This window comes from Sus scrofa, chromosome 18 (assembly GCF_000003025.6).
Source record: "Sus scrofa isolate TJ Tabasco breed Duroc chromosome 18, Sscrofa11.1, whole genome shotgun sequence".
NCBI classification, from domain to species: Eukaryota; Metazoa; Chordata; class Mammalia; order Artiodactyla; family Suidae; genus Sus; species Sus scrofa.
The window spans coordinates 45,960,001-45,986,290 of NC_010460.4; the positions used below are offsets into that span (position 1 = coordinate 45,960,001).

Here is a 26,290-nt window from a genome sequence, read left to right on the forward strand (position 1 = left end):
TCCCCTGTGGATACCAACCGATAACTGTATACTATCCACTCAGCATCTGTCAGCACTTGCTGAATACAAACTCTGCGTTAGGCAAAAGAGCAGATAAAGGATTGAATCCGAGATGGGCTCTTTACTCAAGAAGCACATCATGCAGTAGATGGGATAAGACTGCCTCTGAATAAGATAGCTCCCTCCTTGGGGTTCCCAAGGAAGACTTCGCTGGTTTATGTTTGTAAATGTGATTAAGGCAGTGGTGTGCTGGTAAATGTTTAACAACCAGCTCTCAGCATAGGGGTGAGGGGTGTAGGATGAAGCTGCCTGTACATATGTGTGCATAGGTTTAGTATAAATTTTACTGGACTTCCCTGGTGACCTAGCCGTTAAGGATCCGGATTGTCACTGCTGTGACACAGGTTCAATCCCTGACCTGGGAATTTCTGTGTGCCAAGAGCATGGCCAAATATAAATAAATAAAATAAAGTAAATTTGACTGATTTGAATGATGCATAGCACATACTTTACAAATAAGTAAAACTACTCTAAGTCCACATACTCAGAGGCTTTGCCAATTTGTCATGAACTCCTGTGTCCATCACCATCCTAGGCTGCAAGTGATGAATGAAGTGTAGTTCCGACATGAATAGCAGTTGATATTTTCATTTACATTAATGAGTAGGACAGAAGTGAAAGACGAAGACATGTGTCAGGACTATATTCGTTCGTCAATGACATGACTGACTTCTTTGCTGAATCAGATAGTGGTTTTCGAATACTAGAAGAATCCTTCCTCCAATTTTTGTGCTAATCACAATGTCATAGCGGTAGACAGGACACAGTTGTACGTTTAATCTGCATTAGTAACATTTTCTCCACCACTTTCTCAAGTCTAGATATCCACAAAACAATAAATCAAGTGCTGATTTGCAACATTTGCTGATTTCCAAGGTGTATATACACCTGCTATGGTCGGTGTTAAGCTGCCAAGATGATATCACTGAATGCAGAACTGGGGTAAGCCTGAGAGTAGCCACCCCTATATAGAATGTCTGCCATACAGACCCAAAGTACATAAATAACCTCAAGAGCACAGATAACAGCAAAATACAGTAAAATAATTAGGAATTGATGGTTTGAGAATTTATTGGTTTTGTTTTTAATGGCCACACTCTCGGCATATGGAAGTTCCCAGGCCAGGGATCAAATCCAAGCTTCAGCTATGACCTACAGCACAGCTGAGGCAATGCTGGATCTTTAATCCATTGCACCACTCCGGAGAGCCAACCCCTGCAGCCTTGGAGACAACACGAGATCCTTCACTCACTGTGCCACAGCGGGAACTCCTAGTTTTGTTTTTAACCTATTGATTTTACTGGAGATCTTCCATGAGTTTTCTTCCCAAGCCCCAGCGGGGCCTCATAGATCTGCCTCATCCTCTTCAGGGGCCGCCAGGTAACAGCAGGTGTTACCTGAGAGCGAAAGCAGCTTCGCAGAGGTGTATCCCTTGGCCAGCAGCATCTTCTCGCATCTGACCCTCCCTGACGTCCAGGGTGTCTCCCAGTAACCTGTCCTCAAAGAAGTCGGTCTGTTGCTCCCTTGAAGGCAGTATTTTGCTTGGGCTTCTGAAGAGCTTTGTTCCCCAGCCTTAAGTAGTTTAACAGGCATTTTTATTTTATAATATTTTTCTTCCTCCTCTCCTCCCCTTCCCTTCCCATGTCTTCACCACAAAATTGTATCATATGCCTTATTCTTTCAGAAAGGAGGAGAGAACAGCATTAATATCATTTCTGATTTGGGCCTTTCTCCTAAGTGGTTACGTTCTCTGAAATTCTCCTTGAGAGCAGGAAGAGGTGGAGCCTGGGGGAAGCCTGCAGGGAGGGGGTGGAGCCTGGGTCAGCTGCATCAGGAGCAGAAGTCTGGGACAAAATCTGAGGCCTCTGCCAGCTCCCTGCCAACCCCTGAGCACCCCCATGTGACCCCACCTCCACCTGCAGCTTTTTCCATGCATCACCTGGGCAGTGATTTAAAATGCAGATTCCTGGGGAGTTCCCGTCGTGGCGCAGTGGTTAACGAATCCGACTAGGAACCATGAGGTTGCGGGTTCGGTCCCTGCCCTTGCTCAGTGGGTTAACGATCCGGCGTTGCCGTGAGCTGTGGTGTAGGTTGCAGACGCGGCTCGGATCCCGCGTTGCTGTGGCTCTGGCCTAGGCCGGTGGCTACAGCTCCGATTCCACCCCTAGCCTGGGAACCTCCATATGCCGCGGGAGCGGCCCAAGAAATAGCAACAACAACAACAACAACAAAAGACAAAAGACAAAAAAAAAAAAAAAAATGCAGATTCCTGGTCCTGCCTTACACCTTCTGCATTTCTGCAGCTGGGACCCAGGAGTTTGCTTCAACAAGCTTCCCCATCATTCTCACGCATGCTCAAAATATTCCATGTGGGTGAAGACAATCTGACTTCCAGTTACTCTGTAATTTGGGACTTTTCACATGGCAGGCAAAATGGCTTTGATCGGTTCTCTAAGAATCAGGAACCTTCAAGACTGGTGAGAAAGTAATGGTACAGAATGATGGAGTAGCTCTATTTATAGGCCGAGTTATCAGGTAAAAGTAAGAAAAGCTGGCCTAAGTGACATGAGAAGGTGACAATCAATAGCCTAACATACAATGATAATGCAGCCATCCCAGAAAGCACTCCTACCGGGAACCGCCCCCTGCATCCTTGGGGTCCCATAGTAATGAAGCCCACAGAACGCAACATGCATTAACGGGGCAAAGCCTCTTCCATGCTGAATATTCTGCCACGTTGCAGGCACATTTATTTTGTTTGAAAAAAGAATGGTCCTGACGCCAAGCCATCAGATGGTAAAAAGAGATATACTTGATGGATAATAAAAAAAAAGGGTCAGCCACAGTCTCGCAAACGTTTACCCGTTTCTCATGGAAATGCGTCTCCTACGCGGAATTCATAGCTCAGATGTGCAGATACCTGCAGAGAAAGGCAAGTCGGGACTAAGAGAGTCGCAGAGGGTGCGTCAGGAGTGTGGCCAGAGAGAGGGAGTCCGTTATTTCCAACAATAACAAACCACAACAAAAACCCCACTCGGTAAACATCACTCACTTTTTCTCAACCTGTTCTTGTGATACGGATTGACAGCCCTTTTAATATGAAATAAATCAGGCAGGAGAGGGTGTGTCTGGAAGAACATACAGATTGAGGGCTGACTGACAGAACGCCTCTGAAACACGCTCTGTTTGCATTTGCCTTTGTAGCAGCTAACTTGAAAGGATGTCAGGCGCCTTGAAAGGCTTTGAGGATGCGTTTTGAACCTGGAGTGTGATGTGCTTAGTGCGGGCTCCTGAGACGCTGGAGCCCCGCCCTGGGCCTGCGGGAACGCAGAGCAAGCAGACCCTGCCGGTCCAAGCGGCCCTCTCAATTTCCCTCCCACACCTTGGGGTAGAAAGGCCTTTTGTCTTGAATCTGGTTTCATACTTAGGCCCAACCAATCACCCCAAGCCAGCAGGCTCGCACTGAAGCCTTAGGGTCTAGTCACTTCTCACCAAGAAAACTAGCTGGTAATGAGCCGTGTCACCTTTCAAGGTGTGTGGTCAGTGGGCGTCCCTGTCAAGCGCACCCCCGCCTTGGTCCAGCCTTCAACATGCTGACATGCCCTTGGTTAGCTGTCTCCTCGGATTTCCTGGACTGTCCAATGTTCACAGTTAGCCTGCAAAGCAAATACCAGTGCCCATCTGTCATGAGACACCCAAAGTCAGTTTCAACATCTCCCCCAGCCCAGAGGGAAGTATTTCTGCTTAGAGGCAAGAAAATGCTTTCAGGGGGTGGGGTCCGTCAGGACTAAGCCTGGAGGAAAAATAAGAGAACGAGGCAGGAGGCAAACACGGAAAAAGTAAGCAGCGCTGGATGCGTGTCTTATCCTTGAGTGAGCCCCAAGCCTGCCCTCCTAAGCACCTCTGCCCTCTTTCATGAGGAGACCTTTTGTTTGATTGTTTTTCATTTTATTCTCTTCCATGAGGAGACCTTACCCAGCCTTCACACCCAGTGGGTGTCAAACCCACAGGCTCGCTCAGCTAACTTGGCTCTGTGATCATTCAACAAACAGTGGCCAAGCACCTGTGACATGCTGGGCACTGTCCTGGGTGCCGGAGCTAGCACCCAGGACAAGCAATTCAGGCAAAGCTGCTCTCCATGTGGAATTTTCTTTGCAGTGGGAGACTATAAAGACACAAAATGCTGTCCCAAACAAAGCAAGCATAGCTTGTGAGAAATGCTCTAAAGGAAGGGAGGTGATGTAGTAACAGACGCTCACCCAGTTGGCCAGGAGGACTACTGCACATGGAGTCCTCAGGGATGGCCTACCCCAGGAGGTGACATGAGAGCTGACACCTAAAATGTGAAAAGGACCCAGCCACGTGACAGACAGAAGGAGCAGACCAGGCAGAGGAAAGACGAGGTGCCAGGTGGCTGAGCCGGGAAAGGTCTCCAGTGGTCCCCACTTGGGACAGTAACACCCCTTAGAGCAGCCACCTCATGGGGTCTCCAGTGACGATGACAGATGAGGCAGTGCATGCAAATGTTTTACATGGTGCCTGGCACAAGTCAGCACTCAAGCAGTGTTAACTGCCACTATCATTTTCAAAAACTTGGGCTCATTTTGGGGTGGGACGTGAGTATTGAGTCAGCTTCTTGGGGCCATTCTGAGCCCGTGTGCCTGAGTCGTGTGAGGTCAGGCACCAAAAGCATTCTAGTGTAATCACAGAGAAATGACTTGCCCAGCAATTAATCTGTGACATAAGATTGCCGATACAGATCCTCGCCACATTAGGGACACGCTGCATCACACCATCAGAATGTCGAGTAGAAAGAGGGGGCCATTTGTAGCTGACCTGATTCAACTCATATCAGCTCAGTCATTTGAAAGTCAGTGGGAGTTTTGTCCAAATAAGAGTCAAGACCAATTATCAAAAGACATAATTGAACAAGGTGATTGTTTTTGAAGATAACAGATCTTAGTAATTTTTCATAGTAACACCTCTACAGGAAATACATTGTTGATAAAGGTTTTATGTTTAGTCTTTTATTCCAAGAGAGTCTATATGCATCTTTTAAAAAAATTTTTTGGACAAATGCAAGAATAGGGTAAAAAGTACAAAACGGCTTCAGGTACCCCTGAAGCGGGGTACAAAGACAAAGGCTTCTCATCGAACTTGTATTATCTGTCCCTCTACAGCAGCCGGATAGAAGGCAGATACTGGGAAACTCCACAGCCTAATTTTAGCCATCAGATTTCTCCTCCACCTTGTGAGTCTATGTGTGCTTTGGAGAATGCAATTGAATTATAACATTGGCTTAAACAAGTTTTAATTCAAATTATAAATCTACCATTAAAAAACTATTCCGAATTCTGTTTTTCTGTATTTCAGATCCAGGATTGCTTACTGGTTTTGTATTATCTGTGGATCTGTGCCCCTCGAGTCCCCTTAAAATGTCAGGTAAGTAACTGGAAGAAAAGGGTACTTCAACCCACTAGTGGTCTGTCACTGGCAGCAGCTACTGCATTTTTCCTCTCCAGTCTCCAAGCCTTGTTTATACCTGCTGGCTCACCACCACCAAGACTTCCAATGGCTCCAGCAGAATCATTTGAATTTTGAAACTTCTTCATCAAAAGACATTTATAAAAATATTTGCTCTGAAATTTCATGTGTCTAACCCAGTAAGTATACTTTCAATTTGATGAGGGAAAGAAAAGCCAAAATGCTTGGTCGACTGTAAGCAATTTGAAAGCAGAAATTATATCTTTTATTCTTCATACACTTGACTATGTCTCGCACTTATGAATTCTCCAATAAATAAGTGCTCTGTAATTGGTAAATTACCAAGAAGTTAAATTGCTTTGTCTAGACAGAGAGGATTGATTGGGGCTGTGTGAGTCAAGCTGACGAAGTTTACAGTTCAGATTCTATGCACAAGTGGTAATAATAGTTCCTGACATAGAAGCTCAGCATATAATCTACGACAGGTCTTTAACCAGGCAAAAGGAATCAACTGAAGCTTTGCAGTAAGAGGTTCTGGAAATTTGCACAAGACACAAAGCTGGAGAGCGGGCATGTTTTGTACAATGAGCTCAGGGCTTTAATCCGTTTTGAGAAGAGGTTTACTAGTTGATAAGAAGGCACAGTACCCCAGGTTCCTAGGAAAAATAAAGTCTAAGGCAAAGCTTCTGCACTGAGACTTTGTCAGGTGGTACAATCCCAGCAAAGCAAAAGTGAAGGCAAGGGGAATAAGTCAGGGAAGGAGGTGAGATGTCAAGCTGGTTCCGCCAAAGCACGTGCCCGCCTAACTGCTCAGTGGAGCAGGCGGTCCTCAGAGAGTCCAGATGAATGACTGTACCCCAGGCAGTCAGTGGGGTGGGGCAGGGAAGGGCAGGAAGAATAATTTCCCCACTGATCCCCATGCCTCAGTGGTCAAGGTTTTGTTCCACAGGGTGTTATCCCCTTGTGATGAGTAATTTTATGTATCAACTTGGAGAGTGTTTTGGGATGAGACTAACATTTAAATCCGTGACCACCTGCTGGTCTTCAGGCTGGAACTGCACCATCAGCTCTCCTGGGTCTCGACCCTGTCTTGGGCGAGCCCACAGTGGAGATCTTGGATGCGCCGCCAGCCTCCATAATCAGAGGAGCCAATTCATTTACCACACACACAAACACGCATCTGTATCCCACTGGTTATTTCTCTCGAAAACTTTGATGAACACACCGCTGTATTTTCAAGATGCAGCTTGGAGTTCCAAGCAAAGTTATGCATCATTGTCCACGGGGCCATGCGTGGACAGCATGAGGCAGGCACTGCTGGTCATGTCCATAAAAGACGGTCACTGTAGTGACCCAAGCAAAACAAGAGGCCGTTCAGACAAGAGGATCTGAGGTGGTGCCCAAGGAGTGAATACTGTGGAAGGAGATGCCTAGCTCAGGTTCTGATTCTAAAAAGGTGTGTTTACAAAGCTTGCTAGAGGAGCCTTATGGATAAAGTGAGGAAATGTGTACTCATTTTATGGTGGGGTGAATTTTTAATTAACAAGACCACATACACTCAAAGAGTATCCATGGTCTAATGCCACCCTCTAGATGTGTGACTTTCAGACAGTTATTTAACCCCTTTAATTCTTGGTTTATTGCTTTTTAAAATTGGAGCATTGGATTGATGCTATCTAAGCTTTCTTTCAGCTCCAAAATTTCTATTTCTCTCTATTTTTTGGATACAGATATAGAAATTTCAAGATTATACATATATATTAAATGTCAGAATCAGAATTTTCAAATACTTCTCTAATAGAAATAATGGCCCAAAATCAGTATGATGAAATTTAGCATAACTAAATGTCAGGTCTGTCAATGTGGGTTCAAGCAATCTTTTTCACAGTGCAAATTAGGGGGAGATTTGGCTGGAGAGTCATTTGCATTAAACAACGTCAGCTAACCATGGGATTCTGCTGACCCCAAAGCTTACTGAATCAACTGCTAAATAAGCATGTACTTACTGGAGTTCCTTCACCAAAAGGAAGGTTTACATAAAATGCATCAGAGGGATCGGATGATCGGATGATGCATCCGGAGATTCCAAGCTTCATTCGTACTTATCTCTCCCCTTTCGCCTTTGTCTCAGTAGACTGTGGCATGGGGCACAGTCACCACAAGGTTAAGTGCTCCTCTAGGATCTCAGTGGGACGACCAAATAGTACAAGGTCACTCAGAGAGCCTCCCAGCGTTTCCTCCTCCTCACCCTCAAAGGGCGACTGTTCTGGATTGTGGCTCCCCTGCCTGGTATATAAAGTCACCTAAACACAAAACTCATAGCCAGAAGGCAGCTTCGGGAATCCTCACTCAGCTCTTCAAGAATTATAGGCATTAAAAGGTGGTCCCCTGGAGTGCTCCGCCACTCTGCTGACTGGAACCAAACCTATCTTAAAGTTGGAAATATGACCCAGGTGGGGACAGGCTGTGATTTAATGCCATCCCAGTACCATAGGCACACTTCTTAAAGCAACCACTGTAAATTATTTGTGGCTAATTCTGCTGGTGGATGGAAGGCACGGTATATTCTCAAGTACAAGAGCCCAGCTTGTATCTAATAATTGTTATATCTTCTCTGAAATTTACTGCCGATGTCTCAATTTTAACAATTTAAATAACAAGCTTAACCAAGTGGAACGAGGCTCAGGCAGACTGGAGCTCTTGATGAAAGCAGGACAACTCTTACGTCTGAGTGCATTTTTGCTTTGACATGAGCGGTGACACACAGAGATGAAATCTGGTTAAAGCGGCAGCCTTCTCAACACCGTGACAGCTTTTTAGGCTAAAGCAAAACAATTTCAAGAGAGTGCAGGCACAAACTTGTTAACTTTACTCAGGAAGACGGATTAGGGACAATGCTTATGAATATGATAATAGGAGGTGGGAGCTGGGAAGGTAAGCTGAAGGGGCGGGAATTGGTGTGCTGCTTTCTTCGTGTTTAATGGTCTGCTCTGCAGCCTTCACCTTTGGGCGCATCAGTTTGTTTAGAAACCAGGTGACTCTCCTCCAGGCCCCACGTGTTAATGATGAGAGCACATTTTTATTTGATCTGCTGTCGAGCCTGTGAGTGTCAGGGATGATTTCCTATGGATTATACTCTCATTACCCTTTGGATGCTCTTTACTTCCTCTCTTAAAAAATTCCCCCAATTTCAAAAGACGTTTCATGCCCGAAGTTACGAGGCTTCTGGAGCATATTTGTGTCCTTGGCAGTCATGACACTTGGCTGTGCTGAGAAGTTGCAACATGACTATGAGAATCTCTCCCAAACTGCAGGGTTTTTTTAAAGAGTGAAGACACTAGCCTGTAAGCCGAAAGACCTTGGAAAAGTCACTTAATCTTCCTGGATCGCTGTTTCCTCTTCAGTAAAGCAAAGAACTGGATCATGCTATCCCATTCCTTCTAGTACCACTGTCTTAGGCTCTTAGAATCCTCTTCTAGGGGAAATTTACATGAATTCAAATTTACTTGCATTATCTTAAACTAAATAGCAGAAGTCTTAATAGGGTATCCCCGCTTTATCAAACAGTTCGGAAGTCGCTAAAAAATTTAAAACCCACCTAGGACCCAGCTGGGGCACTTCTAGGGGTTTACCCAAGAGAAATGAAAGCTGGCATCAACATAGTCTTGGGCACGAAGGCTCACCACGTCTTTATTTGTAATACAGGCTTACCACATCTTATTGTGCTTTTGCTTTTTGGTACTTTGCAGATATCATCTTTTACGGGTTTGTGGGAACCCTGAGTCAAAAAGTCTATCAGTAGTACCATTTTCTCAACAGCATTTGCTGACTTCATGTCTCTGTGTCACATTGTGGTAATTCTCATAATACTTCAAACTTTTTTTATTATTATATTGTTATGGTAATCTGTGATTGCTCACCTTTGATGTTACAATTACAACTTGCTGAAGGCTCAGATGGTAGCATTTTTTAGCAATAAATATTTTTTAGTTAAGGTAGGTACACTGGGGTTTTTTTAGACATAATACTATTGTACTCTTAATAGACTACAGAAAAGGGTAAACAACTTTTATATGCACTGGGAAACAAACAAAAAAAAAATTCATGTGGCTTGCTTTATTGTGATCGTCACTTTATTGCAGTGGTCTGGAACTGAACCTACAGTATCTCCAAAGTATGCCTGTAGCCCAGAACTAGAGACAACCCAAATGTTCATCAATAGATGAAGGGATAAATAAACTGTGCTCTACCTGCAGGATGGAACACTACTCAGCAATAAGAAGGAATGAACTGCTGACACACTCAACAACATAGAGGAATCTCCAAATAAGTGTGCTGAACACAAAGTGTACATACAGTATAATTCCACTTACATAATACCCCAGAAGATCCAAACTAGAGTGGTAAAGAGCAGATCAGTGGTTGCCTGGGGAGGGTATGAAAGAGGGATTACAGAGGGTCATGGGAAACTTCTGAGGTGACGAACATGTTTTTGACTGTGATGATGGTTCCATGGGCGCATATATAGGTCAAAACCTTCAAAGTGCAGACGTTAAGTATGTGTGGTTTACTGTACGCCAATTCAATCTCAACATTTTTTAAAAACAAAACTCTAAATGTTATGCATATGCCTTAATTCCAATTATAAGAATGTATCACAAAGAATCAGAACTATGTGCTAAGATGTAGCATATTACTGCAGCCCTATTCATATACATGCATGGAAACAGCCTAAATGTCTAAAAGAAGAGAATTAATTAGGTAAAAAGTATGGCACATCTATATGTTGGGATGTGATACAGCCATGAAAAAGTCATGCTTCAGACAAAATATTCATCATCATGAAAAAAATGTGATCTATTGCTATGTGGGGGGAAAAAATCAAGGCACAGGAGTTTCCATCGTGGCTCAGCAGCTAACGAACTTGACGAGTATCCATGAGGATGCGGGTTTGATCCCTGACCTCACTCAGTAGGTTAAGGATTCAGCATTGCCAGGAGCTGTGTGTAGGTCGCAGACACGGCTGCCTACTCTTCTCTGTGAATCATCCCAACCCACTCAGAACCAATCTCCTTCCTTTGAGGGTCCATCCCAAGCCATGGGAGTGTTGGGCAGGTCTGTCTGACCACAGCCGGTGGTTAGCACCCAGTCCTGCCCTTTAGATACCATAGATCCCACACACGGCGCAGCATGACAACAAAGGCCCTCCCCCACATATTTCTAAATGACACCCCAGCCAAGGGTGGTGGGACTGCCCCGCTGAGAACCAGCAGAGGTGTTGAGGATAAGCTGATATGAAACCCATGAATCTGAGTGTGGAAGGGGAATGCTTAAGGAACTCCTCGAATCTCTTCCCTCGCCCCACTGATTCCTCTTCCTGTGAGTGGACGGAGTAAGTGTGGCAGCAGAGGATGTCTCTATAAGGATGAAGAAAACAAACTGGAAGGACACACACCATGCTGCCATAATGGCCACCTTGCTTGGCTGGGTAGCGGCACTGAGAGAGACAGGAAGGATTATGAGTGATTATTTTTCTTTGGTTCTTTGTATTTTTGGTTTTCCAAGTTTTCTGTATATATGACTCTTGCTATTTAGGAAGAGACTGGAGAAGAAGCCTCCTTTTAAAATACCCAAAAAAGAGTTTCCATGGTGGCAAAGTGGTAACAAACCCAACTAGTATCCATAAGACACAGGTTTAATCCCTGGCCTTGCTCAATAGGTTAAGGATCTGACATTGCCGTGAGCTGTGGTGTAGGTCACAGATGAGGCTCGGATCTGGCGTTGCTGTAGCTGAGGCCTAGGCCGGTGGCTACAGCTCCAATTCGACCCCTAGCCTGGGAACCTCCATATGCCACAGGTACAACACCCCCCGCGAGATGGAAAAAAAATGCAAAAATAAATAAAATAAAATTACCAAAAAAAATTCACCCAAAACAAAAACCTAAAAGGAAAGAGAATCCTGAGCTTTCCAGAGCCACAGTGCTGGGCAGTATTTGACCTCAGACCCCACCCCACCCCGGGTCATTGTCACATATTTTGTGAAGATGCCCCTTGGGGATGTGTTGCCCAACATCTATAACAGCATTGCCCTGAAAGTACCCAAAGTGCTCCGTAAACAGGATTAGATTCTGCTTTTACCTTTCCTTAGCTGATGAAGAGAGTGGCATGAAATGACTTTGCTAGAATAGCCTCCACTTAGCATCCCCGAGGGATCAACATTCAGGCATGTCCTGGATCAATCTTCTCAAATCTACCAAACCAAAGCCTCCCAAGCTTCACTCTATTACACAACTAAAGTCACTACAAATTGTGGATATTCGAATAGCTCAAATTTTTAACATCAAAAGACGCAACACAAAATAATAGTGCTATCCATAATAGAATGACATGCTTTGGGTTAAGATATTAATTTATAAAACTCTTCCAGTAGTTTGTCCTATAATAGAAAACAAGGTTGCGTGAAAACCATCTGTAACTCTACCCATAGCCTGTTTGAAGAGGGTGTCAAAAGTCTAGGCTAAGGCCCTCTCGGAACATAAGGCTGGCTCCCTCATCCCTTCGCAGCTTGTCTTGACCCAGTGTTAGCTCAGGTGCAAGCTCCAGCCATCATCACAGACGCAGTCCCTATAGCGAGCCCAGCACTTGGAATGGCGGAGATTCCAAAGAAAATAAATTCAGGACATGTTGCTTAAAATGCAGCCTAGCAGTGTAGAGAGGCTCTCCTGCAAATCCCCCCCCCGACCCCTCCCCTGTCACCTACCAATTCAGAATTTTTGCAATCAGAAAAATAAATTTCTTTAAATTAATGGATTTTCCACTTGTGGTTGTAGCAAATCCCACAGAGACAATCTGAAGCGAGACAAGGGTTAAGAAGAGTCTTCATGAAGTGTTCCTTTTAGAAATTCTGGCCAGCTTAACCCACAGGGAGCTCACCGAGCCTGGGCTCTTCTGAGTCTTCTGCGAAAATGTTTTACCCAAACAGACTCTTCCCATTAAACGGGATCAAACCAAGTGGTCGTTTGCCAGTGTGCTGCCTACATCGTTGACACCTTCCCTCTGAGCTGTGTGACACCAGCCCCTCCCTCCAGCGAGCAGGGCAGGAAAAAAGCTACAAAGCACTGACCGAATGAATCCTGCTGGGCAAGCGCCAGGCAACCAAGAGCACTGCATTTTGGATGCAAGGCTCTAGTTGGTGGGTGAGAACCCTGGAACCAGAAGTAGGCTGGGAATGCATGGATATTGGGAACTTCACCAGGAATTCCTCAAGACTTTCTACACCATGTAAGAGATATATTTTATGTGTGATCCCGTACACATACAGCTGCAAGTGGACACAGATACTAACATACAACAGAAACCAGCTCCTAGAACTCACCCTGCTAACTCTGCTTGCCAAGGAATATCCATTTAAAAACCATTTCTTGAATGAACCAAGCAAAACCAAACCCTAGTGAGACAATACATTCACCAGGTGCAATGCACTCTGATATTTTCTATTCTATTTCTATTCTTCATTTCTTAAAAAAGGTAACAATTTGCAACCCACTAAAGTAATGTTGCCACGGCTAATAGAGGCCCCTGTTTTGGAAGGACCGTTATGCACTGCCTGCCCCCTCTCTGAAGATTACAGAAACTTGTCATGTGGGAAGCCGGGGACTGGGGGCATTGGAGGCAAGCAGGATGACACTGGGATATAACCGGGTGGGGAGAGGAAGCCTGTTGGGTGAAGCCATGGGGGAGCCACACTGCTGGCTAAGGGCCAAGGCGCTGCTCTCTGGCTGAGGGCTATGTTCCATCTCCCCTCTTCCAGTCCACACACTGCCACTGTCCCCACACAGGAAACTGTCTTCACACCCAGGAAGAGTTTGCAAATGGAGTCAGGCTGGCAATTGCTCCACTTAGGTATCACTCGAAGGACCAGGAGTGGGGAAATGAGGGTTGTTTAAGCTGCTGTGAAAATCATGGAGTAACCTGGTAAATGAAAAATCCACTCTGACCCACAAGAAGCACTAAAGTGAGGAATTAAACAACTTTGTAAATAAAGGGATCATTACTCTTGAAGCATTAATACACGCATAAGACCTATTGAAAACATCCCATTTCAAGATAAATGAAGAGCATTAGCTGCTCATTTCCCAACCTGGATGGGCTGTTTTCACAGCCCAGCACTGGGGGTCTGAGGCCTGGGTCAGCAGGGGCTGGCTCAGGTGGCTTGCTAGTGGGGCTGCACAGGGACTCAGGAGGGGACCGTTTCTGCATTTCTGCTACAGTGAAGGTTGTAATCACAGCCCTGCTTTTCACTAAGGGGAGGTGCCCACTGCACACCTGATGAAGTCGGGAGGAAAGTTCTAGACCAGTGCATTTGCCTCCTCCAAGTTTCATCATCATTCACCAAATAAGCATAATTGCTCCGTGTTTAAGAGGTGCTGGGAACAGGGGCGCTGCCTGTAATTGCCTAATGGGCGGGCGAAATGAGGTGTGAGGCACATTGGTGTGAAAAAAGCAATAGCCACAAGTTTATTAACATTGAAAATTAAAATAAGCTCAGCCCCAGCCAGGCAGTCCTTGCTGAAATGAATCCCATTATCCCTCTAATAACTGCACAGGGCTCAATTGGATGCCCCCCAGGAGGTAGAGAGGCCTCAATACGGGTCACCTCTCTGCCAGCTTCGGGAGTAGCAGAGGCTCTGGTTCACAGATGACTATCACAGAGGAAACACAAACAGCCCTGCCTCCCCTGCAGCTCCTCCAGCTCCACTTAAATCCACGGGCAGGTGCTTGGGGAGCTGTGAAGGGGGAGCCTGGAGAGAATTACATGCAATTCTGACCTGGGTGCCTTTTTGAATAGTTGCTGATTGGAATTTTCAAAAGCAAGCTATAAGGTTCTGGAACTGACTGTCACCAGGTCCATGTGAAGGAGGTCAGGAGCCCTGACTGGGGCTCAGCAACCAGCCCTGCCTTCTTTTTTGCACCTTGATCATGTTATCAAATATTTCTAGATGCCCAGGGCTAGGAGGAGAGTTGCCCTTGACCTTGAGCAGATTCAATCAATGTAGGAAACAAGGCTCTCCTGGGGAGAATAATCAGAAAGCAATCAGTGAATGCTGCAGCCCAGAGCCTAATGAAAATGCATCCAGGTGGGGGTGCTGCCCAGGTAAAGGAAAGGCAGAGGGAACCGCATGAACAGAATCTTACAGATGCGAGGCACTTGGAAGAAAGGAAGGAGGCCAACCAGGCGGAAGGCAAGCTCGGAGCTGGTAGAACTGGGTGGGTGGAGAGAGGGGCACAGGGAAAGCCTGGAGCCTGGAGTCCGGATTGTAATGCTGGATTTAAAGGGAATCCTTGTAGTTTTCCGAAAAGAGGAATCATGGGATTCAAGAATTTAAATCACTCCATGTTAAATTCACTTTATGTTTTAAAAAATATATTCGGATTTTAAATTTTTATTCCCTTTAAGTTTCATGAATTTCATTCACTTCATATTCACAGCCACTTACTTCAAATGGACCTTTGGTGCTTCCCGGCAATCAGACCCTATTTCCCTGATTCGTTCACTCTCTTAGTTGCTGAGAGACAATCGCACTTTTTTCTCTCTTCTCAAACATTCAGCACCTGGCTGGTGTCCTGCTCTCAGCAGCTCACCTTGCCTCCTCTTCCTACTCCTCTGCTACCCTCGGCCTGCCTATGCCCCCAAGCTCTGGCCCCTCTCATTTCTTGGCGTTGGCCTCCCTGCTCAACAGAGGGCACCCCAATGCCTGTGCTAGATCAGCCCCCTCCCCGACTCAAGGTCTCTCCTCTACAACTTGTTCCTTCTGGCTCCTGACAGCATGCAAACCTGCAGCGATTTTTCCCTTGCTAAAGAAACAAAAACTAAAACTAAACCTCTCTTGCCCTCGAATTTCCGTTCCTGTCCCATTTCTCTGCTCCCCTTCACAGGATGGTTCCTCAAAAAAGCCGTCTGCTCTAGCCAGCCTTTGCCCCATGGCTCAACATCCAAGGCTTGACAACTCCCATGAATGCCACAAAAAGCACCTTGAACACGGGGTGTTGCTGGCCTCCCCTTTCACCCATGCCCACACCCTTCAGGATTACCAAGGTGAGTTTATTCCCGTCCTCTGTTCCCTCGCCTAGGAAATTAGTTTTCTGCTGCCAGCTGCTGCCTGGTTGCCTCTCTCCAAAACAAAAGTAATTGACCATAACCCACAGTTTCCTTCCATTAAGCTAAAGAAGCTGTGGCCGGGATGTCAAGTTTCAGCTTTTCCATTTACTTACTATGGGATTTTGCCCAAGTTTCTGAATCCCCTGATTCTCAGTTTTCTTAAAAATAGTATGGGAAAAGTAAAGCTAACTGCCAGAGTTATTGCGGGATTAAATAAAATGGAGAATAGATAATACTTGGCACATAGTACTTGCTCACTAAATGTTGGTTGTCTTTCTCTTCCCATTGGAAGGTGATCCTAGAACTCCTCTGAAATCACAATTTCTAACCCAGGACCTGACCACAGCCCTCCAGATGGAGATGCTTGATGGAGACCAGCAGTGTCTGTCCGAGCCCCCTTCCCCTCCCCCCTCCCCCTTCCCCCTCTTCCTTCACCCTAGCCCACAGAGGGACAGGCTGCCCTTGGCACCCCTCTTGCATTTATGGCAGTCCTTCTCCGTCCTGCAAGGGCGGTGAACTGAATTCAGAAAAATGACAGGTCGTTACAAATATATTGCATGCTGTAAAATAAAAGAATGTCCTTGTTAGAAAGCCAAATGACTTACTTTGGGAATAACTTTAAATGATAGGCATAAGACAGTGCAAATGCAGCATGCACGTGTTACACTTTGCTATAGTCCGTTAAATATACATGTGGGGCTCCCGTATCGATACATGCAGATGCTGGCATTAATCCTTTAACTGGAATGCTCTCTGACAGTAACTCTCCATTACTCAGCTCTTTATTGATTTGGGCTCATCTCTAAAAGTTCAGACTTGGAGAATACTCAGGCCAGGTCTCAATGAGGAGAAGAGCATGGACTGTTGGTAATTATCCAATGAATTCCAGTAATTACCCAATGAATTACAAATTGTCTATACCAATGTTTCCTGGAATTCAAGGAACACAGAAATGTGAATTCAGCAATGTACCTGTGAACTTTCCAGGATACTTTTGGGGGAGCGAGTGGGGAAGGGGGGTGTCCAGGGGGAGGGCCTTGTCCGGTTACCACTGCTCTAGTGCTTAATCATCTGCATCTCCTCACCCCAATACAATTCTTATAAACACATGTCATTCACATGACTTTTGGTTTTAATCTGCCACCATCCCCTCTGCCTCTAAGGAAGAAAAGAAAGAAAGGAAAACTAAAGAACCCCTCACTGGCTACATGTGTTACCTTGGGTTAAGTCACTATTTGTACGACATAAAGTTCTAAGATCACTGCTCTGAAAGCAGGACTCTGACACAGATCACAGACCTCTTCGGGAGTTAGGAAATAATAGGCTCTCCCCTCAAAGGTCACCATAGCTGATAGATAAAATTCTCCCAAAGATATATTTGATTGTGGGTGTTCCCACACTCTTGCAAACCGATTATTTATGAATCCACCATTTGGCAGAGTTGGGTCCAGCATGAGCTACCTATCTTTTGTTGGGGAAAGAGTTTTTCAGCAACAAACTTATCAAAGTGAATGAGGGCTGGAAGCTGTGTAGTTTTGATGATGAATAAGTCTGGGATCAAGGGAAAAGCCTCCAGATATTTCTGAAAATACAGCCTCTCTTCCACTTTCCATGGCCCTTTCCTTTGTACTCTTCCATAACAAATACTCATGGTATCTTCTTCCAAATCAGGTGATGACAATACAAATTAAACTCCTGAGCGTGCATTTTTCCTCTGGGCCATGATGACTAAGTGGGATGAATCTGCACTTCTCCTTGGGGCAACTGCAGGGCAAGAGGAAGACTGTTGAAGCTCTCACTCCTCAGTGAGCTCGGTGCAGATCAGTAGGTCCTGGTGCATCTCCTTCCTCCAGGTAATCACGCACAGCACTTGCCATAGAAATAGGGAGTGTGGAGCCCACTGAGGTCAAGGGAGTGGGCGCAGCGTCACCACCTCTGAAGGGGGTCTCCTTCAGTGAGTCAGGAAACTAGTCAGTCTTCCTCAGTGGTCTTTCCAGTTGGGTCTTCAAGACCTCGGGTCCTCAACCAAGGACCATTCACAAATGTGTTCCCTTGAGTTTCCATGCAGTTCTCATGCTTTGACTCCTGGGACAAGGGGAAGGGGTGTTCATTCAACAAATGTTTTTGACCAGCCCTGCACTAGAACCTGGGGTACAACAGTGAATAAAGCAGACGTCATTGCTGTCCTCACAGAGACTGCTCTGCAGGGCAAGAGCCCTAGGCTTGTGGTTAGAAGGCAAGCATGAATCCAGGCTCCCCCTCTTACCTCTATGAGCCTCAGTTTACCTTCAGTAAGTGAAGGTGATAGCCCCAACTATCTCCTTACCTACCCACCTCATAGGATCAAATAAATAGGATGACATGTTCTGTAAATTTCTATAGCTTACACTCTGGAAAGATCAGGTGTGACTCCACCTGATCTAATAAAAGTTACTATTAGAATTTATTAGAATTATTAGAAATTATTAGAATTTATTTTAGTAACTATTAGCATCACTATAGAAATTATTATTATTAGAACTCTTTATAGAGTTCTTGCGGACAGCTCCTGGAGCCCCCAGGTTTTTATGGCAACTACTATTGCCCTTTTTTCCCAGTTTTCTCAGCATAGGGGTGACTATGGAGAATCTAAAAGATGTCTTTTCTGTGCAGTTGAGCTGGGAATGCAAACCAGAGACGTCTCTAACAGTGACTGATGCGGAGGTGATGACCCGCTGGCCAGGCAAAGCTTTCCCTCTCTGTTCTCCTCCCGCTCCGTGTGCCAGTAATTGCCTGATGTCCGTGACAAATGGCGGGTAAATCCCAGGCTGAGAGCTCAGAATGGACTTCAGAGGGTTCTCTTCCTGGCAAGCTCTTGTGGAAAGAGGTGAAGGACTGCTGGCCCTGAGGCGGTCTCTGCTCAAGCCCACCTGGTGGAGGTCAGGAATGGGGCCCGGGGTGAGTTCACCTTCAGCAGCCCCCATCTGCAGACAGACAAAGGCAACCATGGTTTCGAGCCTGGTCAGTTTCTTAATCCTCTATAAGCACACACGTCCCTCACTGCAAATTCTTTTTTTTTTTTTTTTTTTTTTTTAGCTATTTCTTGGGCCGCTCCCGCGGCATATGGAGGTTCCCAGGCTAGGGGTCCAATTGGAGCTGTAGCCACCGGCCTACGCCAGAGCCACAGCAACGCCAGATCTGAGCTGCATCTGCAACCTACACCACAGCTCACAGCAACGCCGGATCGTTAACCCACTGAGCAAGGGCAGGGATCGAACCCGCAATCTCATGGTTCCTAGTCGGATTCGTTAACCACTGCGCCACGACGGGAACTCCCCTCACTGCAAATTCTTACCCCAAACTGGAACTCAGCAGAAGAAATCAACTAATGCGGCAGATGTTTCTCCTCTTGCATGTTTTCTCTTAAGCAAAGTACATTGCACAAGTAGCAAGACTAGTAATAATATTAAGTCCATGCTAACCCAACTCAATTCCAAGTGTGAGATCTGGAAAGGTAAGTTGGGGAGAATTTTTATGATAAAGGCACAGTTCTTGGAAGACATAACAGCACTATGTCATGTGCTACCTTTAACTTGGAGGACATGAACTTGGGAGTCAGACCAACCTATGGTCAAATCCCAGTCCTTCTATTATGTAATAATATGACCCACAATAGTGGGTCATGGTTGGGCCATTTCCTAAATCATGGGATGATAAGATTTGATGAGAGAATTAAATCAGTGAGCATTTATCCAGACCTTTGCCCTTGGCCCATAGTAGGCGTCTAATAAATGGTGGCTTTTGTCTCCCTTTCTTCAACCCCTAAACAAGCACAACCTAGCTTGTGCATTAACTCCTGTTTCAAACTCCATGTCTTGAGACGTTGAAGCAAATTCATACCTTCGATAAACAGCTTTATAATGGGCTGCTCTTGTGCCGAATATACCAAAATCAGACAGACAGGCAAGGATCTAGGAAATCTAAGAAAAGCAAACTCCACTCACTTCCACGACCCTCGGACACATCACAATGTCACACGCTCACCTGACAGGAAATCTCCCAGCCTTTTCCACCAGAGGGAAAGCAGTGCCTGGGTCAGCTCCAAAACTAGTCATAAAGGGACCCTGGGTGTGTAGGGGGCTGGGGAAGGAAGCTAGAAAGAGAGGTTAGAGGGCATCAGCTTGTTCTTGACCTCTGGCTACATCTCCGGGTCAACTGTCACAGGCCCAGGGTGCCTTTGGCCATCAGGGAATGAGAACTTGAGTGGTGTGCGGGGTGCCCAGTCCCACAAGGCAGGTGGCCCAGACAATGACGAGGAGACAGTGAGTCGCCTTGCCCTCCTGTCCTTCCTTGACAGCTCCTATAACATTATAGATCCCTCAAGACCAAATCACTTCCTTCTTAAGCTGTCCTTACATTTGGAACTCCCATAAAGACAGCAATAAAAAGAGAGGTACCCTCAGATAGCCATCTGCAGGTGTTCCAAGACGCAGCAAGTCATGTGAATCCCCCCTTAGGCCAGTGGATTCACTCCATCTGTGCTTGCAATTCAGTGGAGACCAGTATTTTCTGATGTGCAGCTTGCTTGAAATGTCTGTTTCTTTTTTACACACCAAAGAAGAAAAATCCACATTTCCATCCATATTATTAGAACCAAAAATAGCCCATATCATTTCCCCCAAACAATTACATTCTGTGCCTCAACTTTAAAGGTTGTTGTGTTCCCTCCTACTTTCTCCTTTTATTACACAAGATTTCCAGTTATTCCGTATTTTGTTCTCATTAGAACACTGCTTGTCACATGTTTTCACCAGAGACATTCATCACCGAGGTCAAAGGGTGAATATCATGATCTATTATGCTTAGAGGAATCTAATGAAAAGCCACATAATTATCCAATTTAAAGAAAAGCATGTTAAAAAAAAAAAAGAAGGGGAGCACTTGCCATAATTTAAATTGTTTTGTTTCCCTGAAGCAAAATTCAGCCCCTGATTGACAGGACCTAATGATAATTCTTATTGATATGGTGATGTTAATTGTGGAGAGATATTTAATAAGTCCCACATTCTGGAGGTAAATGTGTGCTCTTAACCTGCACCTGAACCTGATTTTTGATGCAGCGTGCGGATGAGGTACAGATACAGATAAGTGAGCACAAGTGGATTTTCAGTCTTCTGTGGCGGCATGGAAATTGGAATCCTCAGAATCTATTAGGAGAACAATTCCACAGTTGCTCACACTTTTATAAATTATATTGTCTATTAGCGAAAGACACAAAGTCAGGGGAGGTTCAAGAGAGGATACTTCGAGACTTCGCAGAGAAGTTTTTAGGGTGATATTTGGTGGTGGCGCTGTGTTGTTGCTTTTAATCAAAGACATACACCAAAGAGTGTGATCTGTGTTCACTCCATTTTCTGTGTTAACTCTTTCCCACCCCAAGGGGAGACCTTGCTGAAAATGAGGGCAACTTTTAAACCTAAGTAGATTATTGAAAGAAAAGGAATTCTCGCACCGCGAGGGAAACCATTTGAGAAGGTGTTCATGGGCCTAAATGCCCAAAGGAAGTGACCTGTGGGGGCTGAAAGTTCAACAAGGTCTGCGTCCCCTTGTGAGATTGCTGCTGGGCTGAGAGACCTTGGGAAAGTTACTCAACCTCTCTGAGAGGTTCTTTCCTCCCATGTAAAGTGATGGCGACAGTAGTGCCCTTCTCCTAGAGTTGTTGAATGAAATTATTCACATAAACCACTTCTCAGCACTGCTGGCCTACAGTAAGTGCCCCAAACACAGTAGCTATTATTCTTGTTTATTACAATTAGCACCAAGAGCAGAGAAAACCCAAAGTCAGCAAAGAGCTAATCCTCCTGATAGGGATTCCAGGCCCTAAAGAAACAGGTGCTGAGCTGTGGACAGAGATGGGATCAGCACTAACTTTCTGAAACTTTCCAAAAGCATTACCAGGACCAGAGCGGATGGGTCGTCACTAGGTCAGGTTATGTATGATTTGACTCTTTAAGCAGAAACCTTCTCTCAATCAGAAGCTATGTGTTTCTTGTGTTTTTATCATGGTCTAACAAAGTTTTCAGTATTGGAACTTCAAAACTGCATCTTCTATCTTCTAACTGCAACCTTATCATTTGGAAAGTAATCCTCATATAGCAAATAATACAAAGTAAAAAAAAAAATGAAGTCTATTCTCAGGACAAATAGAATTGAAATAAATAATCAGAGTGGCTTAACCTGAGGGAAAGCAAGTTCCGAAATTGAATTCAAATATTTTTTTAAAAAACTCCAAGTTAACTGAGTCTTCCATTTTTCACTTATGGAAAAAAATATTACATGGTTAGCATTGTGTGTGTGTGTGTGTGTGTGTGTGTGTGTGTGTGTGTGTGTCTTTTTAGGGCCGCACCTGCAGCATATGGAGGTTCCCAGGCCAGGGGTCCAATCGGAGCTGTAGCCTCTGGCCTACCCACAGCCACAGCAACGCCAGATCCCCAACCCAATGAGCAGGGACAGACACTGAAACAACAACCTCATGGTTCCTAGTTGGATTCGTTTCTGCTGCGCCATGATGGGGACTCCCATGGTTAGCATTTTAATATGAGGTCCTGGTCAATATAATTATTCATGCCAAAGTATATGTAACTTCAAAATAATCAAGCCAAAGATTGTTATATATAACTGAGTCATAACTGGGTCACTGTCACCAGAAACTAAGAGCTATCAATCTACAAATAGGAACATGAGAGTCAAAATGTGATCACTGAAAGGTATCACAGAAAACAAGAGGAGTTTTTAATGAACAAAATAGTTTAAATGTTCAAAGCATTCCAGGATCAGATTCTTTTGAACACAGCATTTGGGGTCTGAGACATAATGGATAATCTAAAAACGAGAAAAGACTAAGAAAGACTTTCTTTTTCTTCCTAAATTTGCTTCCTTGTTTTTGCCTTTAACACACACACACACACACACACACACACACACACACACACACCCCTTGGAGTATTTCAGGTATAAATTATATTGACTTTGAGCCATGTACTCACCTCAACTGAAAAAAAAAAAAGCCAAGTTAACTCGAGATGACCAAATTGATCGCAGGTTATGATACCAACGGCAGTTGAAACTACTGCTATGATTTTCGACTTCCTAGGCCAAAGCATTACATCATACACAGGAGATTATAATTTCTCTGAACATTTCTGGTATCTTGCTACCAGAGAAGCGATATGCCAGCAAAGTGAAGAGTTCAGAGAAAAGCAATAAAGGTAATGAAGGCGGCCCTCCGACTGACTGATGGAAAGAGATGGGAAGATTTAAATGTGGATGGTGCAGCCCAGTGATGACCTGGAGGTTCTAGGAACACTGTGCAGACACCTGGACGGACAAGATTCCCGTCTGCCACGGGCATTAGTCCCACGGAATCACAACACAGTCATAACCACAAAGAACCTGCTGCTGCGCCAGGCAGCTGAACACACCCAGCCTGTGCTCCTGTGCCTTCAGTGAAGGACTGGCTCAGGCCAGGAGCTGAGAGAGGCTGGGAGGATACCCAAGTCCCCCATTTCCCGTCTGGGGCTTATCTAACCATACACTCACCCTGCACGCACCCTATGCCGCACACCTGGGTCCTTGAAATGGCCTGCATCCCAAAAGGGAGAAAATAAGGGCTGGCTAACATCATGGTTAGGAGTCTGTGTTCAAATCCCAGCTCCACAGCTTCCCAGCTGAGTGACCTTGGGAAAGTTACTCAACCTCTCTGAGAGGTTCTTTCCTCTCTTATAAAAAGAGGGTGACAGTAGTGCCCCTCTCCTAGAGTTGTGGAATGAACTTGGTCATATTAACCCCTCCTCAGGGTGCCTGGCCTATAGTATGTGCCCCAAACGCAGAAACACAGTAGCTCTTATTCTTGGTTATTACAATTAGCATCAAGAGCAAGGAAAACCTTAAGAGTCGGCAAAGAGCTGACCCTCCTAATAGGGGTTCCAGGCCCTAAAACACTTGCCTGTGGGTTGCCTGGCCTGAGGGACTAGGCCAGAGTCTGGACAGACCCCACAAAACTTCTCATGTTACTGATGCCTTCCCTAGCATGCCAGTCTCTCATTCCCATTACAGGCTGGGGAAGCCAATCTCCCTCTTTGCCCAGGACAGTCCTGGTTGATTCCTCTGGACGTGGGGTAATGATTAATAGCACTTTTCTTCACTCATAAGCATCACGGGCATGAGGATAAATGATGCGGTCACCCTAGTTACTACGAAAAAGCACTTTTCATCAGTCCTCCCTTACCCGGGTCAAATGCTAAAGTTTGCCCTCAGTTTTATCTGAGGGATCCCCTCCGTTTATTTTAGGTTCTGGTGAATGGATCCAAGTTCATCCTTAGCCACCCAATGTATACATTTTAAAGTACTCAGACCAAAAGCCCTGGTTAGTTAGGCTGTCCTGTACCAATAAGTCTTCTCCATTCTCATTTGCATATTAGTTCACTTTCTCTGGAAAGTTTCCAATGCCACTGGATCTTCATAAGAAGCACAACTGAAACTTTACTTGAGTTTTTAAAGAACAAATGAAATTGCCCCTTTTCTTATTTTAGTGTTTGGGGTCAGAAGATGGTGAGTGTCAGCTCCATCTTTTCTGCCTGCGAGAACTCACAGAAGTCATTTAATCTCCAAAACCTCAGCTCCTCGTCTCTGCAATGGCGGTAATATGAAGACAGTCATATTATCTACAAATACATCCACAAAACGACTTTCTTAACATAGAAGTACTACTGCATATAAAACAGATAAACAACAAGGACCTACTTTATGGCACAGGAATCTCTAGTCAACATCGTGTAACAACCAATATTGGAAAAGAATCTGGAAAACAATATTATATATATATCTACATCTGAATCACTTTGTTATATACCTGAAACTAACACAACATTGTAAATCAACTACACTTCAATTTTTTAAAAATCATTCTCTTCCTTTCCAATTGGTATGCCTTTTTTTTTTCCCCTTGCCTTAGTGCACTGGCTAAGATGCCCAGTACAATGTTGAACAGAAGTGGTGAGAGTATACTTCCTTGACTTATTCTCATTCTTTTTTTCTTTCTTTTTAAAAAAAATTGTCTACCCATAACTCATCTATTTTGTAAGTGGAAGTTTGTACCTCTTAATCGCCCTCGCTTGCTTCTCTTATTCCTACGGGGACAGGGTTAGTGTGTCACCATTAACTGTGATACTACCTGCAGATTTTTCACTGATGTCCTCCTTCAGGTGGAAGAGGTTCCCTTCTAGTCCTAGTTTCCTGAGAGTGTTGAGTTTTGTCAAAGGTGTTTTCTCTGTTCATTGTGATGATCACATGATTTTCTCTCATATGCTATAATTTATTAAATTACAATGATTAATTGTCACACATTTAAAGAATTGTACATTCTCGGGATTAATCCCACTTGTTGCTGGATTTAATGTGATGATATTTTGCTAATGACCTCTGTGTCTATGTTATTAGTGTAATGCTAAAAGAAAAGTATTTCTACTCCCTTCCTATATTTGACAATCAAATGAGACTGTGAATTTGAAAGTGTGTTGTACAGGCTGTAAAGGGTGTCCAAATACAGGCTCCAAAGCTGCTGCACCTGCTAATGATGATGACCATGCACGTGACAAAAGGGTGGCCCTTCCCATGGCCACAGCCCACTGTCTGGTCAGGAACCAACCTCGATGACTCATTCCCACTCTCTCACACATTTAATCATCATCAATAACTCAGAATCCCCACCTGTGAGTCTGGCAAAGGCGCCTCCAGGATTCTCCAGGGATATTCCAACTTTAAACATTCTCTCCTATTGTGAAACCTCATCACGTCATATATCCTGAGTTCGAGTTTAAGAGTAGTTTTCCCTGAATGCACTGACTTATTCTTGCCTAGAAAGAAACTCAACCTGCTGCCTTCCTGACGACTCAAGTAGACTCAGGACATTTTCCCACAATCTGTCCTAAAGCAGAAAATGGCAGGGCTTATGAAAGGCCTACAGTTTTAACACATCTGTAAAGGTGTCGGTCTCTACTTAGGAAGCTTAAGGTCAAGTAAGGTTTCCCAATTTTGCCAAGTTCATTGAAAGCATCCCAATTTGTATATCCTTTGAATAATTCTGCTTGTTCTCTCTTTCACTTATTTGTTCAGCAAATATCTGTGGAGTGTCTGCTTATGTGCTAGGCATCATTCTAAGTGCAAGAGATAGAGCAAGGACTACGATGGGCAAGGTGATGCCCTCATGGGACTTGTTCAGGTGCTAATCTGATGTTGAGGCCTCGTAGTGGGTGCAGGGCAGTGTTGCCCTGACCCTGCTTTAGGACCTCAACACTCTCCACTCCAGCTGCCAGGGGTCTGGACTACTGATAACTCACATCTGAGACCTTTCATAGACCTTGTCCTTGGCCAAAGTGAGCTGCCTCAGCAAAAGTTACATTCTCGTTCCAGTCACCTCTCATGACTGGTGGAATGGGGGAAAGGGGAGATACAAAGGTCCAGCCCCTCTGCCTCAATACGAGACAGCACTGAGGGGCCCTCCTAGCTCTATCTAGATCCCAGCCTCGTGGCAACTCAACACCTCCTTCT

At 44.9% G+C, this 26,290-nt stretch overlaps 1 protein-coding gene and 1 long non-coding RNA gene across 17 annotated transcripts in view; both read left to right on the forward strand.

Annotated features, from left to right (window-relative positions):
• LOC106506844 overlaps positions 1-18,559 on the forward strand; it is a 26,754-nt gene extending 8,195 nt beyond the window's left edge. For 2 of the 16 annotated variants that reach the window (XM_013985781.2, XM_013985782.2), the window contains 3 exons: positions 5,434-5,502; positions 15,481-15,640; positions 15,996-16,296. In XM_013985781.2, the coding sequence (XP_013841235.1) occupies positions 5,434-5,502; positions 15,481-15,640; positions 15,996-16,219 (453 nt within the window). In that variant the 3' untranslated portion in view covers positions 16,220-16,296. Of the gene's footprint in view, positions 1-5,240; positions 5,312-5,433; positions 5,503-5,582; positions 5,886-12,374; positions 14,989-15,033; positions 15,138-15,480; positions 15,641-15,995; positions 16,297-17,374; positions 17,557-18,355 lie in introns of those variants that run through there. The other 14 variants (XR_002340426.1, XR_002340421.1, XR_002340428.1 and 11 more) reach the window with 13 other exon arrangements.
• On the forward strand, positions 18,552-25,159 carry LOC110257593. The gene is made up of 2 exons (XR_002340432.1): positions 18,552-18,640; positions 24,274-25,159. It is a non-coding gene; the product is annotated as an uncharacterized LOC110257593 (long non-coding RNA).